This window comes from Emys orbicularis, chromosome 3 (genome assembly GCF_028017835.1).
Source record: "Emys orbicularis isolate rEmyOrb1 chromosome 3, rEmyOrb1.hap1, whole genome shotgun sequence".
In the NCBI taxonomy this organism is placed as follows: domain Eukaryota; kingdom Metazoa; phylum Chordata; order Testudines; family Emydidae; genus Emys; species Emys orbicularis.
The window spans coordinates 68402414-68419698 of record NC_088685.1 but is presented as its reverse complement, the minus strand read 5'-3'; the positions used below and the strand labels follow the sequence as shown (position 1 = coordinate 68419698).

Sequence of the window (17285 nt, the reverse complement as noted above, 5' to 3'; positions counted from 1 at the left end):
GCTTCTGTGTCCACAAACTTAAAATTCACTGGTGACCCTGCTCAGTCTGGAAACTGTCTTTCAAAGCCTCCCGGATGCACAGTGCGTCCCGCTGGGCTCTTCTAATCTCCTGGCTGTCTGGCTGGGAGTAATCAGCAGCCAGGCGATTTGCCTCAACCTCCCACCCCGCCATAAAGGTCTCCCCCTTGCTCTCACAGAGATTGTGGAGCACACAGCAAGCTGCAATAACAATGGGGATATTGGTTTCGCTGAGATCACAGCGAGTCAGTAAGCTTCTCCATCTCCCCTTGAGACGGCCAAAAGCACACTCCACCACCATTCTGCACTTGCTCAGCCGGTAGTTGAACAGTTCTTTTTCTGTGTCCAGGGCGCCAGTATAGGGCTTCATGAGCCAGGGCATTAGCGGGTATGCTGGGTCCCCGAGGATCACTGTAGGCATCTCCACATCCCCAAGAGTTATTTTGTGGTCCGGGAAGTAAATACCTTCCTGCAGCCGTCTAAACAGACCAGAGTTCCTGAACACGCGAGCGTCATGAACCTTGCCCGGCCATCCAACGTTGATGTTAGTAAAACGTCCCTTATGGTCCACCAGTGCTTGCAGCACCATTGAAAAGTAGCCCTTTCGGTTGATGTACTGGCTGGCCTGGTGGTCCGGTCCCAGGATAGGGATGTGAGTCCCATCTATAGCCCCACCGCAGTTTGGGAATCCCATCGCGGCGAAGCCATCTATGATGGCCTGCGCATTTCCCAGGGTCACTACCTTTGACAGCAGTACCTTCACGATTGCCTTGGCTACTTGCATGACAACAACCCCCACGGTAGATTTGCCCACGCCAAACTGGTTCGCGACTGACCGGTAGCTGTCCGGCGTTGCAAGCTTCCAGAGGGCTATGGCCACTCGCTTCTGGACAGTCAGGGCTGCTCGCATCCGGGTGTCCTTGCGCTTCAGGGCAGGGGACAGCAACTCACAAAGTTCGAGGAAAGTCCCCTTCCGCATGCGAAAGTTTCGCAGCCACTGGGATTCATCCCAGACCTGAATCACTATGCGGTCCCACCAGTCCGTGCTTGTTTCACGGGCCCAGAATCGCCGTTCAACAACATCCATATGCCCCATTGCCACCGTGATGTCCTCGGCACTGGGTGTCGTGGTTTCAGACAGGCGTGTGCTACTCTCGGAGTTCAGGTCCTCACCCCGCTGCCGTAGCCTCCTCGCCTGATTTCTCTCTATCTGCCTCAGTGAAAGGTCCATTATGAGCTGCGATGCGTTGACAACGGCCACAACTGCAGCGATGGTCGCAGTGGGATCCATGCTCGCAGTGCTGTGGCGTCCGCGCTGTCACTGACCAGAAAAGTGCGCGAACTGATTTCCCGCCGGCGCTTTCAGGGAGGGAGGGAGGGCGGTAGTGACGGACGGATGAGGACAGTTACCCAAAAGCACCCTCGACAAATTTTTTTACCCAGAAGGCAATGGCGGCTCGACCCAGAATTCCAATGGGCAGCGGGGACTGCGGGAACTGTGGGATAGCTGCCCACAGTGCACCGCTTCCAATGTCGACGCTTGCCCCGTTAGTGTGGACTGACAAAGTCGAATTACTGTCCTTAGTGTGGACACACACGTTCGACTTTGTAATATCGATTCCACATATTCGATTTAACTAAAATCGAACTACTCTCCTAGTGTAGACATACCCTAAGTGTGGGCACACCACACTCTTTTTCACTACTATGTGAAAAAGAGATTTTTCACATAGCAGTACTGATCAGGGCTGCTTGTGTGCCTTGCATCTATTTGTAATCCCAGCCAAGAGTATATAGGGTGGAGACACTCTGATCCCCCTTTAGTTCCTTCTCACTGCCTGTGTCCTGGGACTTGAATCTAGTATTACTTCTAATGGCCCACCTTGTGAGTCACTGGTTGCATGCTCCTGATTACATCGCTTTCAGTCAAAGTGGCTTTCCTTGTGGCTACCATGTTGGCTAGGAAGATGGAGGAACTGCAGGCCCTCAGAGTAGGGCCTCCTACACTTTGTCCTTTAAAAAAAAAAAAAAAAGTCTCTACCAGGTCTCACCCCAAGTTTTTTAAAGATGATGATGGACTTTCACCTCAACCAAACAATTTACTTACCAATTTTCTTCACTGAGCTACATAGTCACAAGATGAATAGAGGCTCCACACTTTAGGCATGCATAGAGCCCTTGCCTGCTGCTTTGACAGAACTAAGCCATTCTGTGCATCCCTCAGCTGTTTGTCTCCTTTGCGGACAGAATGAAGGAGCTGGCAGTTTCCTTGCAAAGAATTTCAAATTAGAGCACATTATACATATCAGTGTGTTATGAGATTCCTGAGACCACTGCTCCTTCAAAGATTTCTGAATATTCCACAGGAGTTCAAGCAACTTCAATAGCATTTTGGGAAAATATCCCAATTTCTGACACACATGCACGTTCCTTTACCAAGTATTATGGTATTGCTGCAGCTTCTAGGGATGATACCAGCTTTGGAAAGGCAGTTCTACAATCCCTTTTCAGACAGAATCTGAGCTCTGCCTCCATTTCAAACTGCTTGGGAGTCACCTAATGTTGAATGGACGTGTGCAAACACCTGAAGGAAAAACAGTGACTTATCTGTTCTGTTTTTTCGAGATGTCCATTCCACACCCCACCCACCTTCCCCTCTGCTTCAGAGTCTAGCTTGCTATGGATTCCAATGCAAAGGAACTGAAAAGTGTTGGGGTGGCTCCAAGTTTTGTACCCTGGGCCAGGAGTACATGCAGGCATAGGCACTACCTCAATGGATACCGCTAAGGGGAAAAAATCCCTGGCTTCAGTGCACTTGGCACACATGCCTCACATGGAATGGACATGTGCAATCACTTGAAGAGCAAGTGTTACAGAACAGGTAAGTAACATCTTTTTTTATCCTACCGTATTGAAATATATTAAAAGGTCCTCATTATCCCATCATCCGTTCATGTTCAACTCCTGCTGAAGTTGGTGGGAACTGCATATATGTGCAGCTAATAGAAAAATCTGGCCCTAGAGCTACTACAACTCAAAGGTGCCTTAACAGCTTTGTTCACCTTGAAATATTTATTTTGTTATTGGGATTTAGCCATTCTGAAGTATGAGTCAGACTAGAATCCAACTGATTCGCTCTTATCAGAATTAGCTCTTAAGAAGAGTAAAAGTAGTTAGAAATTCATTTTTATCTCTAAAGTAAGATTATAGGATTTGGCACACATACAAGGAGAAGCTCTTTGAAATTGGTGCCATTTTTTACCAGAACCATAGTATAAATATTACTTTTAAATTGCATTTTACATGACTTGCTTAAAAAAAAAAAAAACCCAAAAACCTAAAGACAATAATTTTATAACTTTTATTGTATATTTTACCTGTGAAGATCCTTCCCAACTCTTTTCTCCTCCACCCTGATATGTGCTGGCATTGGACACTTAATCTTGCTTAACTGTATTAACACTCCTGTTCAGCTCTTTATATCTTCATAGTGCTGAGTGAAATAGTTCACAGAAGAAAGAAGATGTAGTATTGGCTAACCTTAAATCTTCAGTTCATCTTATTGAAATGAAAATGAATGATTAATGATCTCAGTGCAGTGTTTCTCTGGTAATTTTTCTTCACCAGGATTCCTCACTTTTCCCTGTCAAAAGTTGTGAGAGAGAGCTTAATTTGCTAAAAAGAGTCAAGGAAGCAGAGGAAAAGTTGAAAGCAGCACATGATTTAATTCAGCAGCTAAAAGATTCATTTTCACAGAAAGAGAAGGAAATGGAGAATAAGATGGTAGAAATGAAAATGCAACATGACAAAGAGCTTTTTCGGCTGAGTCAAGAAAACTATGTGCTTCAGACCAAGGTACTGTACCTTATTATCTTCCACCACAGACAAAGGGAAAGTCTTGCTTAAACTTGCTTCTGAAAACACTCAGTATTTCTTAGTTCAGTCATTCCTGCTCTGAACCAATTAACAGGAAATAAACGGTGGAGGTGGGGGCAGGGTGCACACTCACACTGTTGCTGTTCCATCTGAAATCAATCATAAAGATGTGTTTGTTTTTTTCCAGAGAGTAAACTGAGTTATGCTCTTCCCTCACTCCTTGTGGCTACCATGTTGGCCAGGAGGATGGGGGATCTGCAGGCCTCAGAGTAGGACCTCCTACACATTTTTTGTTTTTGTTTTTTTTAAATAAGGACAAAGTCTCTACCAGGCCTCACCCCAAGTTTTTTAAAGATGGTCTTGGACTTTCACCTCAACCAAACAATTTACTTACCAATTTTCTTCACTGAGCCACATAGTCACAAGATGAATAGAGGCTCTTACATGGAGGCTTTGCTACTTAGGGGTTGTCTGTCTAATTCCTCTCTGGATACGTGTATGCTGCATGCGTCTTTTGGCAGCATGTAGAGTACATATCCCCCTAGCCCCCTTAGCCTGGGTATAAATAACAGTGTAGCTGGTGAGGCCTGGCTTAGACAAGTAAAGACACCTGAAGAGTGTGTATATGTATGTATGTGAGTACATACTTTACCCCCTCTACTTGCCTCTACACTGTTATTTTTAACTCCTCCAGTGGGGAAGAACTCTGACAGTGAGGGGGCAGCAGGGAAAGGCTGTGCAAACTGTCTGCTGCTGGAGTCATTCCCTGCTGCAGGGAAAAGCTCTGACACCGGAGAGGTAACTGGGAAAGGCTTCACCTTTCCCCCTGCTAGAGCCTTTCCTTGCCTCAGGAAAAGACTCCAGCAACTGGGAAAGGCTGGAGGGGGGTGGGAGGGGATGTGGGGAAAGGCTCTGGCAGCAGGAAGCTGCTGAAGCCTTTCCCCACTATCTCTCCTCTGCCAGAGCCTTTCACTGATATCTATGGCTACATGCTGCGGTGTGGATGCAGTGTGCTTTTAACTGCAGCATGTAGCTATATGTATACTACATGCCACCACCAGTGGTGTACGGTGTATACGTATCCTATATTACACATTCCAGAGCAGCATTCCAATTATAAATCCTTACACTATAACTATAAATAAACGTTTAATATAATGTCAGTTTCTGGTAAAATAAAAGCAGAATTATATACACTTTCTGATGTGTTTTCTACAAAACTATGCTTAAGGCTTGGCTCTCAGGGAAAGTTACCACCAGAACTTTACCAATTCAAGTATACTGCTACAGTTATACCATGTGAACTCTCTTAATAAGAGTGTCCACATGGGGAGTTAGTGGTATAGTTCTGCTGGTAAGTTTCCCCATGTAGACAAGCCCTTATAGTGAACAGGGCCTGTTGTGCATATTACTACAGTCTTTCATGTGCTTCACTTTTTCAGATAATGCTTCTCTGATGACACCGGTATTTTTGAAGGCTCAGAGTACTCTGTTTCCATGTGTTTTATTATAAAAAGGACTATAGATGCCATCTGACTTAGTGCAAAGCTTTCTCCAGAGAACTTTGTCTAACAATTGTTTTATTGACATTTTGTGTGCTTTGTATATTTTAAAAGGTAAATAGTATGGAAGAGCTGAGCAAAGAAAAGAAATGGCTTCACCTTGGGGCAACAGAGACGGTCACTGAAGAAAAGTTAAAGCAAATCCAAAAGGAAATTCAAGATCAAGAGAACCTTCTTCACGGTTATCAGCAGGTAGAGTGATATTTTAATGTGGTGGTGTGAACTCTGGTTAGCTGTAAAAACAAAAAGATCAGACAAACTATGTTGTTGTTTTTGTAACTTTAGGATGGGATTTTCTAAAGCACCTAAAAATAACAGGAGTAATTGTGGCACCTTAGAGACTAACAAATTTATTAGAGCATAAGCTTTCGTGGGCTACAACCCACTTCTTCGGATGCATATAGGGTTGTAGCCCACGAAAGCTTATGCTCTAATAAATTTGTTAGTCTCTAAGGTGCCACAAGTACTCCTGTTATTTTTGCGGATACAGACTAACACGGCTGCTACTCTGAAATAAAGCACCTAAGTTAGACTCCCATCTGCCATGGTCATTGTATCCATAGTTGAGGTTAAGAGCTCCTGCACTCCTCCACATACAAGATGCATCTGTGTTTAACTTAAAAACACTTAGTTGAATTGTTACCAAATAAAACTTTCTGGGGTTTCCTTTACTTCTTCAAAATTTCAAAAGCTGCCTTACTTGGGCCTTTTGTAAATGGAAAAGCTGTGAATTATTAAACTGATTCTTCTGAGAATGAAACTTTCGTAGGTGAAATCCTTGACTAGTTGCTGCTATTCTACTGAAGGGAGATATCTTCTTCTAAAAAGCAGTAGAGGTTTAGGTTTGAAGGGCATGAATAAATTACACACATTTCAAAAAAGCTTATATCTTTCTAGTTTTGAGTAAGCTCTTCCCAAGTTATATAGTGTTCCCTGGCATTAAAAGAATATGACCTGTGAGCTGAAAACTTTAATAAATAAAATACAATTTGGCCAATAAAGAATCAAAATTTCCATCCCCAAAACATGTGGAAAACCTGTTTTCCCAAGAAAAACTAGGCTCATGGAGGTAAGTTTGGCTCTGCTAGCATGCATCTGCATCATCTCTCCATCTTCTTCTCAGCCCAGAGGTGCAACTTATGTCTGACTGCACTGGTAGAAAGGTAGAAAACTTAGAGAACAGAGTTTGAAACTTTTCTTCTGGGATTGGGTATGACTCAGAACTAGGGCTGTCAAGTGATTAAAAAAATTAATTGTGATTAATCGCACAATTAATCTCTCTGTTAAACAGTAATAGAATACCATTTATTTAAATATTTTTGGATGTTTTCTACATTTTCAAATATATTGATTTCAATTACAACACAGAATACAAAATATACAGTGCTCACTTTATATTTTTTATTACAAATATTGTAATCTGTAAAAAAAACAAAAGAAATTGTATTTTTCAATTCAATTCATACAAGTACTGTAGTGCAATCTCTTTATCATGAAAGTGCAAGTTACAAATGTAACTTTCTTTGTTACATAACTGCAAAACAAAACAATGTAATACTTTAGAGCCTACAAGTCCACTCAGTCCTACTTCTTGTTCAGACAGTTGTTCAGACAAACAACTTTGTTTACATTTTCAGGAGATAATGCTGCCTACTTCTTGTTTATAATGTCACCTTAAAGTGAGAACAGGCTTTCTCATGGCACTAGTGTAGCTGGTGTCATAAGATATTTACATGCCAGATGCGTTAAAGATTCATATGTCCCTTCATGCTTCAACCACCATTCCAGAGGACATGCGTCCATGCTGCTGACGGGTTCTGCTTGGTAATGATCCAGAGCAGTGCGGACTGACTCATGTTCATTTTCATCTGAGTCAGATGCCACCAGCAGAAGGTTGATTTTCTTTTTCGGTGGTTCGGGTTCTATAGTTTCCACATTGGAGTGTTGCTCTTTTAAGACTTCTGAAAACATGCTCTACACCAGGGGTGGGCAAACTACAGCTCGGGGGCCACATCCAGCCCTCCAGACGTTTTAATCCGGCCCTTGAGCTCCCGCCGGGAAGCGAGGTCTGGGGCTTGCCCCGCTCCAGCTGGGGAGCGGGATCTGGGGCTTGTGCGGCTCCCAGAAGCAGTGGCATGTCCCCGCTCTGGCTTCCACACATCGGGGCAGCCAACGGGCTCTGCACCCTGCCCCCGCCACAAGCACCGCCCCCGCAGCTCCCATTGTCTGGGAACCGCAGCCAGTGAGAGCTGCAGGGGCAGCGCCTGCGGACAGGGCAGCGTGCAGAGCCGCCTGGCTGCACCTCTGCGTAGGAGCCGGAGGGGTGACATGCCGCTGCTTTTGGGAGCTGCTTGAGGTAAGCGCCGCCTGGAGCTTGCACCCCTGATCCCCTCCTGTACCCCAACCCCTCGGTCCCAGCCCGGAGCACCCTCCTGCACCCCTCATCCCCAGCCCCACACCAGAGCCCGCACCCACTGCCGGAGCCCTCAGTCTTCCCCCCCCCTCACTCCCCCGCACTCCAACCCCCTGCCCCAGCCCGCAGCCCCCTCCTGCACCCTGAACTCATTTCTGGCCCCACCCTAGAGCCCGCATTCATGGCCTGTCATACAATTTCCATACCCAGATGTGGCCCTCGGGCCAAAAAGTTTGCCCACTCCTGCTCTACACTTGCCCTCTCAGATTTTGGAAGGCTCTTAGGTCGAGTCTGTAGCTGTCTTTAGAAATCTCACATTGGTACCTTCTTTGCGTTTTGTCAAATCCATAGTGAAAGTGTTCTTAAAACTAACAGCATGTGCTGGGTCATCATCCAAGACTGCTATAAAATTAAATATATGGCAGAATGTGGGTAAAACAGAGCAGGAGATATACAATTCTCTCCAAAGGAGTTCAGTTACAAATTTAATTAACTCATTATTTTTTAACGAGTGTTATCAGCATGGATGCGCCATACTATCCCAGCTAAATGTGTACTACATTTAGTTGAGCATACTGTATAAAAAAAGTATTTGATATTCAGATGTGCTCAAAGAACAAATAGTTATAAACATCAAGGTCTCATCCAACATAAATATGTTTGCCTATGTGTGAGTATTCAGTGATTACAATTATATGACCTATTATTATCATCGTTGTTTTTGTCTAGTATTTTTATAAATTACTGTAATTTATACTTAGTCTGTGTTTATATGAATAAGGTAATAGAGTATTTGCTTTATGAAATCTAAGTATTAAGAATGTGGTAGAAGCAAATTACACATGTAAATTACAATAAAAATGCTATTGAGCCAGATCAAATTATTATTAATAAACGAATGCAGGTTAAGTTTGTCTTTTTTGTCTTAGGAAAATGAAAGGTTATACAAGCAAATGAAAGAACTCCAGATACAAAACAAGAAAAACGAGGAAAGGATGTTTAAGGAAAATCAACATTTAACATCTGAGTTAGCGTCCTTAAGGTGAGTATGTTTAACTTCTAATCTAAAGACATGTAAATTCAGAGTTAGTCTGAGGGCTTGTGTGTTAGTCTGCACTAGTGAGGTATAAATTTGTCTACACTAGTATTTTGTACACTAACTGGCCCATGTGGACCTTGCTGGTGTGCACTTAAAATTCCTACTGTACATGAACATAATACTATCCGAAACGGGACAACATTAACATGCACTAGAGAACTTTTAGTGCACACCAGGGTCCGCACAGGCCAGTTAGTCTGCACCAGCATATCATACACTAACTCACCATGTAGACAAGCCTTCAGTTAGCAGAACCATAAAAACAGAACTAGCAAGCCTGTCGGATATCCTGTTGTTCGGTTTATTTTGTCATAGATGCTGATAGGTGACTGACTGAGCTCCTATTCCACTGAAATTGGGAGGGGTGGAAGAAGTGTCCAAATTTGGTTCTTACCCTTCCCTTTTCTCTTAGAGACCTACTGGATAAATAGGGCTTGTAGCTTAGACGCTTGTATTCTAAATCTCAAGAGTGAATGTTTGTTCATACACAGAATTAAGTGAAGGCCTGGGGGAGAGCATGCCTTTTTGTAGTATAATTTTATTTGCCATGTTAAAATGTGTTTGATTATTATTATTATTATTATGCATAAGTATTCTCATAAGATGAAATTCACCAAGCAGCTCAGGTCATGGAAGGCCCCAGTACAAAGGAATCACTGTGCTGAGGGATGAGTGCCTGAGCAGTGGTTATATAGGGGGAATCTCCCCCTCTGTAAAACTGGGATCTGTGTCTGTAACAGAGGGTCAGCAACCATGCAAATCCAGTATTTACAAATCTTTGTATAGGAGCTTACAGCTGAGCTTAATTCGTGGGGAGTAGATTCTATCCCCAGACTTACATGTAGTTTTCCTAAGCAAAGATGGCTTACTTGGAGTTTATGGGTCTATCTACACTGCCAAAAAAAAATAACACATCACCGAGTCTTGGGAGTCCAGGTCTCCAGACTTGGGTTCATGCTGAAGCGCTGCCAATAGCTGTGTAGACATTCCTGCTTCAGTTGGAGCTCAAGGTCTCAAACTTGGGAGGAGGGGTGGATTTCAGAACTTGGGCTCATACTAAATAAAGCTATGTAGATGTTCCCGCCTGGGTTGGAGCTCAAGTCTGTTGACCCGGGCTCTGAGACTCACTACTGCAGTGGGTTTTTTTTGTTTGGTTTTTTTTGGTTTGTTTTTTTATAGCAGTGTAGACATAGTGGCTTGTGCCAGAAAGGGGTAGATGTCACCTTTACTGATTTTGATCATATAATGACTTACCATCTTTTGTTTTATTTAAAATCTTTGCAATTATCATTGTGACTGGTGCCTGGGATGGGCCACACTGAGAAAACCACACTCAAGGCAGACTGCAAGAAATAGGCCAGACAATCCCTCAAAAACTGGTGGTTAACTCTATAATTAGATTCACCAAGCCAGTAACAAAAGAACTTCTGCAGTACCACACTGGTTAACCAGAAGCCAAACACAGTCCTCTTTAGGCATTCCAGCCCTTGGCTCCCATCCAGTCAATCCAGTCTAGTATAGTGAGAGGTTATTGAAACCCCATTTCACCATATGTGAGGTTCTTCCTAATCCCAATGGATCAGACACACATCCCAGGTCACTATGAATCTCAGATCTTACCCAAATATCGCGCTGTCAGCCAATCCTTAGTAAACTAACGAAAGGTTTATTAATAAAAGAAAAGAAGGGTATTATAAATGGTTAATAAATCATACACATACAAATGATTGCCAAGTCCTTATATCAGTATGTAGCATTGATGAATAGACTGCTGGCGTGTAAAGTCTCTCTAGAAACTTCCAAAAGATTGGAAGGTCCTCAGTTTATAGTTCAAAAGGCTCCTTTTAGTTGTAAATCCACAGTCCAGAGAATTAGAGCAGGAAAGAGGCAACATGGAGGTGTCTCAGAGGTCTTTTATTTCTTTTGCCATGTGAATGGAAGTCCTAAACAAAGCCCACAGCACCTGTATGTGGAAAATTACTGGCCCAAGATGGAGCCCAGGGTCATATGAGCGTATCACATGCCCTTACATGTTTTACGGAATCACCAGGGTGTGGTCATTGACTCCTTGCCGTCTGAGGCATCCTCAGGAAGAGCCATCTGGACAGGATGAGTTTCTTCAGTGGTCCATTGTGAGAGTGGAGTGTCCTTGATAGGCCAGCAACACACAGAATTTACATTAGGGCTAGACAGCTATCTGGGGAGTGACACCCAGGAATACAACACATGTGTAAGACGTAGGTACGTAGCCAGTCTTCATAAATTCAGATACAAAGATATGATACATGCATGTAAACAAGATAACCATACTTAGAAAATCTTAACTTTTCCATTGACATCTGACATGGCATATTTTGTACAGGATTTGTTGCAATTGTATAACAGTGGTAGCAACAATAATAAAAATGGTCATCTTTATTATACACAGCATCACAATCATCAAGTTAGCATTTATGAAGATGGATGGATTGGTGTCTGATATCCCAGGAGTAATTTTGGGCTTGGTGTTTTACCTATTTATTTCAATGCTTTTTTTTTTTTTTTTTTTAATGCTTTAAAAGAAATATTTGCCTGAATTTGTAGAGATGATTCATTCATATGGAAACCACTGAATGTGTTAATGAAGAGAAAGTTACATAAAATCACCAAACTGCATAACATTCTCTTTTGTCATTGTTACATTAGAGAACAGATGGATAAAAATAACTTCCTGTCACGATTAGAGCAGGATTCTAAGCCATCAAGAAACCAGAGTTTCACAGAACTGATTTCAGAACTTCGAGTAGCACAGGTAAGTGGATTTTTTGTTCCAGAAGTGTATGCCTGTTTAAATATTAACCTCCATGTAAAATAAATATATCCATTGATACCATAGACTTATTGTGTAAAGTAAAATTGGAAATTTTGTAGCATATTTCTGTATACTAAAATGATGTACCATTTATAGTATTTATTAAAAACCTGTCTTGTTTTAGTACTTGAAAATAGCATGAATGAATAATCAATTGAACCCACAAAACTAGCCTCCAAAGATGCCTTTACCCACTGTCATCTCTTGTGGGGGCTTCAGTGGTTATTCTGAAATGTTCTATGAGAATGATGGCAGCCAGCAGGGTGGTATACTGACATGTACAGGTGCACATTTAGTTGAGACACCGATAAAGAACACATGTTAGTCTCAGGCAAGTTTAGTGTAGTGTTTAAGGAGTGTTTTTCAGTTGGGTTCTAGATGATAGCTGGTGGGCAGATCCTTAAGGGTGCCTTTGCCAGTTCAGAATTTTGAACCGTTTCTGTATTCTGCAAGGGAAGAGTTTTTGCTCTTGTGATAGGTAGGTAGCCAAAGATGTCATCTCTGAGAAAATAAATTTATAGACACAGGATACCCTCTGGATTTTCCAAAATCCTATTATTTGAACCTTTGCTTTATCCCTTCCTTGTCCACCAATAGAGCAGAGACCTCTGGCCAGAAGGGAGGTCTTCCTGCTGCTAAATAACTCCTGCAGCAGCGCAGGAAGCCTTCTGCAGTCCTGTTGTCATGGGAGTGGGGCCATGACAGCAGAGATGCAGAGGGCTCCCTGCACAGCCACAGGACAGCTGTGGTCCCGACAGGGCAGAGCCTAGTCCCAGCTGGGGTTCTCTGCTGTGCTCTGCCAGGACCACAATGCCCCTGCATCCCTGACATCTTGTGCCTGCAATAATCAAGAAGGCAGAAGGAGCAGCACAGGGAGCCCTCTGCAGCCCTGGGAGGGGGTGAGCGAGCAAGAGTCCTTGCACTGCCACTCCTGCTCTCTCGATTATCCATACTCTCCATTATCTGAATAAAATCCATGTCCCCCATGCGATTCGTGTAATCGACAGTATACTGGAATGAGGGCAGATCTCCCATTTTAAATATGGAGAAGCTGAGGCAGGAAGATTGTCACTTTCTCAAAGCAAAGGCGGGAATGAGTCTCTCTGTCAGGTGGTCAGTGTGTGAGGCCACATCTCACTCAAAGGGAAAGACCTGGCATCTTGGAAGAAAACCAGTAGGTTGTAGAAAGAACCATATCCAGACAGCAAGTGTGCATAGATCTCACAAGGAGGCGTGTGGATTTCTGAGAAACCTTCCTTCTCATTTGTTTCCCTTTGGACTTGGGAAAGCAGGAGACCTAGAAGCAAATTGTTGGTTTGAAAGGTCTCCAAGAAGGCATAGCCAGAGTAAGGCTAAAGGTTAGTGCTCACTGATACAAATGAACTAGACTAAGTTTGGGAATGGGTTTCTGTTCTTGGTATATGTAAACTCAAATTTTTCCATTGTGCCTAAACTAAAAGAGTTTTTTCTTTAACTGTGGTCTACTTACAAACTGAATCTGGATTGTTTGGCTTCTAAGACTGATTTAATAAGAGCCTGTTATGTTATAAGAGACCTCAGATTCAGCCTGTATTGAGTGACTAACTTCATATAGTCTTCCTGCATCATAGAAAGGATACTATCCAACATAGACAATCACATTGGCTGCTAAGGGACCAGTGCAACAGCTGTGATTCATCTTATGATGGAAAAACACCTGTTACTTTTTTTTTGTATAAAACGTATGTTCTGTTGGTTTATTTTTCTTTACATGTTTTCTGTGAAAATTAAGAAGGAAGAAGCCAAATTGCTGGAAGAGATGAAACGGCTTAAGCAAGACAAACAAGCTCTTGAAGTAGATTTGGGACAAATGAGGAGAGAGAGAGATTTGGCAAGAGCCCAAATTGTTTCTACTTCAGGTAAAGTACTCATTTGTGGAGGCTTTCGTTCCAATTAATAATTGGATAATTGCTCCTTACCTGTGTTTCATTAAATAAATGTATAAAACTTAATTATTTGTAATACAGAAGGGCTTAAATAAATGTGATATAAAGGTTTTTGAAATGCTCTTATATTTGAAAACTTAATTTGAGTCACACCTTTAAATTTTAGTAAAGAAAAAGTAATGGCAAAGTGCTGAAATGTATCTGAGAATGATGCAATATCTGACGGATAGCTTTGTTGCAGATATCTAAGAAGAGTATATTAAATCAAAAATTTTTGCCTTCTAGGTGAAAAATCTTATGAGATAAAGATTATAGAAGAATCATACAAACAGGAAATCAGTCTTTTGAAAAAGAGACTGCAGTGGTATGCAGAAAATCAGGAGCTTTTGGATAGAGATGCAATTCGTCTTAAAGATGCAAAAGAAGAAATTGAGAAATTGAAACTACAGGTGATCACAACAGTTCAAGGTTTATTTTGTGAATTAGTATTTCTAGAAATAGTGTCCATAGAATGCAACTTGGTTCTTCAGTATATGTTATCTATCATATTCTAAATGCAGTAATGGAATACATCAAAATCTTTTACTTAAATACTGAGGGCCTGATATGCAGAATGTACATTTATTATGTGTGAAATGGAGGATTTAGATGTATGAGAGCTTAAAGCTGTTTTTATTTGCATTTGGCACTTCAGTGGCATTTCTAGAAATAATTCTAAATTGATAGTTCTTTAGGCCATGCAAATCTATTAACTAAGACTACCAGGTAGCAGTTACGTTATTACACTAACATTTAAAAAACATACCATGCTGTAGTGGTTAAAGTAGTGTTACCCCAAAGTGCGTGGCATCCATGCCTCGGAGGCTGAAGGAAATAGCTGTAGGGGACAGACAGGCTTCTGAATCATTCTCCAGTGTCAGAGGAAGCTTTATTTGCTTGAAAGAAAAGTAAGTCTCTAGCTGTAATGGTTGAAAAGAAAACCTTTCAAAACATGAAACAAGTTAAACCAATGCAGAGAGCCTGAAACAATTTCTGTGAGTGTGAACTGCCCCACTTATGTCAATGGATGCTAATTCAGATGCCAGTGATACTCTTTCCCAGCTTATGAATGCATGTAGAAAACAGAGGAAGTATTGTATGATAAACATCCCAAAGTGGGGGAAGAGGTTGCAAGTATGTAAATTAAGATCTATGTAGGCCTTTAACAACACATGGTGGGTGGGGAGGAGCTGGCATGACTGGTTTCATATTCCTCAAGGTAGGCTCATTTTCAAAGGTTTGGGAAACACCGTGAGATTGCTGTCTCATTCGGGTGAACAGTTTTGTGTATCAAAGGTTAAACTTTACAATGAAGCATTGTTATTACCCATGTTTTTAAAATAACATCCACCATTGATGCAGTAGATAATGGGAATGTGTGTTCATTTAACGGTCCAATATCTCTTTAGCAATACATTGCAATATTAATATTAGGTGGGAGCTCCAGATATTAGACTTGAACCTTGATGGCCAAATTTTCTCCTGTGACAGAGCTTTGCTTGGTCATGGGGAAAAAGGGACGCGTCAGGGAACCGGTTCTGGCTCCCTGAACCTCAGGGCCAGCTCATCTGAGGCTATGTCCTCACTACGGGGGGGGGATCGATTTAAGATACGCAAATTCAGCTACGCGAATGGCGTAGCTGAATTCGACGTATCGGAGCCGGCTTACCCCGCTGTGAGGATGGCGACAAATCGACTTCCGCGGCTCCCCAGTCGACGGCGCTTACTCCTACGTCCGCTGGTGGAGTAGAAGCGTCGATTCGGGGATCGATTGTCGCGTCCCGACGAGACGCGATAATTCGATCCCCAAGAGATCGATTTCTACCCGCCGATTTAGGCGGGTAGTGTAGACCTGCCCTTAGATATAATTTAGAGCTGCTGCTGGGCATCTCTAAATTGCATCACTGAATGCAAAGTTGTGGATGCTTAAATTGTGCCCTTAACTGATCACATATCAGTGGAAGACATAGCTTAGCTCTACCATCCCGCCTCCCCATCCTACCCATGTCAAGAGAGTGGGGGGCAGAGGCTCAGGGCACAGACCTGGCAAAGATTTGCTTGCAGGGAGTTCCCGTCATAAGGGAATTCTCTGTTAGATCTCTGCAGCTTGGTTACAGTTCCGTTACCCCTATCTGGCACAAAGAGGCCATAGCCCAGCATGAGAATATAGCCCATAGACTTCTATCAGACAAACCATACTGATAACTAGGATAAACTTCTGCACTAGTCTTGTTCAAATATGGAACTCTTTCATTATAGTTAATTTGAAATAATTACAAATATTTTCAACTGTGCTAATGAAGTGAACCTGTTGCATATACTTTTTGTAATGTACCACTGAATATGCTGGATAGGTTGATAATCTCAGAACTGAAGCTGGGAATCGGTCTGTGCAACAGAAGAAACGTTTAAAGGACAGAGCGGCAGATGCAAAAAAAATTCAAGATCTTGAGCGACAAGTATGTAATAACATTACTTTTCTCAGTGTTTCATAGCTTGTGAAAAATGCAATAATGCTAATTGCTGTTGAGAGATCTTGGCAGAAATATCAAGATTAAACTATGCGGTACTGGAAAAGTCCCATGATAAAGTAAACAATTTTTGTCCTTATGGAACTGTCTTATCTTGACATTACAAATATTAATTCATTTATGAGAAAGTGTTCTCATGATGGGACAAACCCTAAAAGTAATAGTATTTCAAGCAGCAACTGACTTTATCAGTACACTTCTGAATTCTTATTTCCATGTGTAAAGGTTTTGTTTGAATATTTTCTTCCCCTCACATCCAGGATGAATGTTCTGGGGCCTAGAATGAAATAATAATGGCATTAGTCTGTTGCTCGGAGAATGATTTGGATATCATATGACTAACATTGAGATCACGGTAGAATCAAGTATTAGTTGGCGAATAGGATAGAAGAGAAAAGGAAAAAGAGCCCAGAAAGCCATGAATATTTTGTTTTATATGGCCCTGAAATTCCAAAGCATCAAAAAGCAAATGGAGGGTGCATTAAAGTAGTGTCCTTCTCTATCTAAAATAATCGGAGTATAAAGAATAACCCATTTAAATCAAAAGGCATCCTAGGAAAAGATTGTTTAAATCAAACTACTAAACCCACAGTGCAGCTGAATATTTCAAAATCTAAAACAAATCCCTGTTCTTGTGTTGGGGTGGGGTGGTGGTGTGTGCCTGCGTGCGCATGTACCTCTATAACTTTTTAAACATTCCAATAAAAGCCCTTGTGTCCTCTTTACAAATCTTCCCCCAGCAAATTGCCACCCTCATCTTTTTTAAATGAATGGTAATAAAGTAAGAAATAAGAGATTTTTAATTCAAAATCCAGGAAACTGCTTTTTTTATATGATCAATGTCTGACTGTTGATCACAGAAATGTAATTATATTTTTTTAATGAAAATTTATGCTGTAGCATTTTTCTCTAGATATAAATGTTAAGGGTTGAAAGTATACTGGTGGTAATGTCTGTGAAATGTTTTCCTT

The 17285-nt window shown here is 41.9% G+C and overlaps 1 protein-coding gene across 1 annotated transcript in view; it reads left to right on the top strand.

Annotated features, from left to right (window-relative positions):
• Nucleotides 1-17285, top strand: part of CEP162 (centrosomal protein 162) — an 84026-nt gene that overhangs the window by 42275 nt on the left and 24466 nt on the right. The window contains exons 14-20 of the mRNA XM_065401402.1: nucleotides 3646-3873; nucleotides 5511-5648; nucleotides 8799-8911; nucleotides 11654-11759; nucleotides 13591-13717; nucleotides 14030-14193; nucleotides 16138-16242. Coding sequence (XP_065257474.1) covers nucleotides 3646-3873; nucleotides 5511-5648; nucleotides 8799-8911; nucleotides 11654-11759; nucleotides 13591-13717; nucleotides 14030-14193; nucleotides 16138-16242 — 981 coding nt within the window. The remainder of the gene's footprint in view (nucleotides 1-3645; nucleotides 3874-5510; nucleotides 5649-8798; nucleotides 8912-11653; nucleotides 11760-13590; nucleotides 13718-14029; nucleotides 14194-16137; nucleotides 16243-17285) is intronic.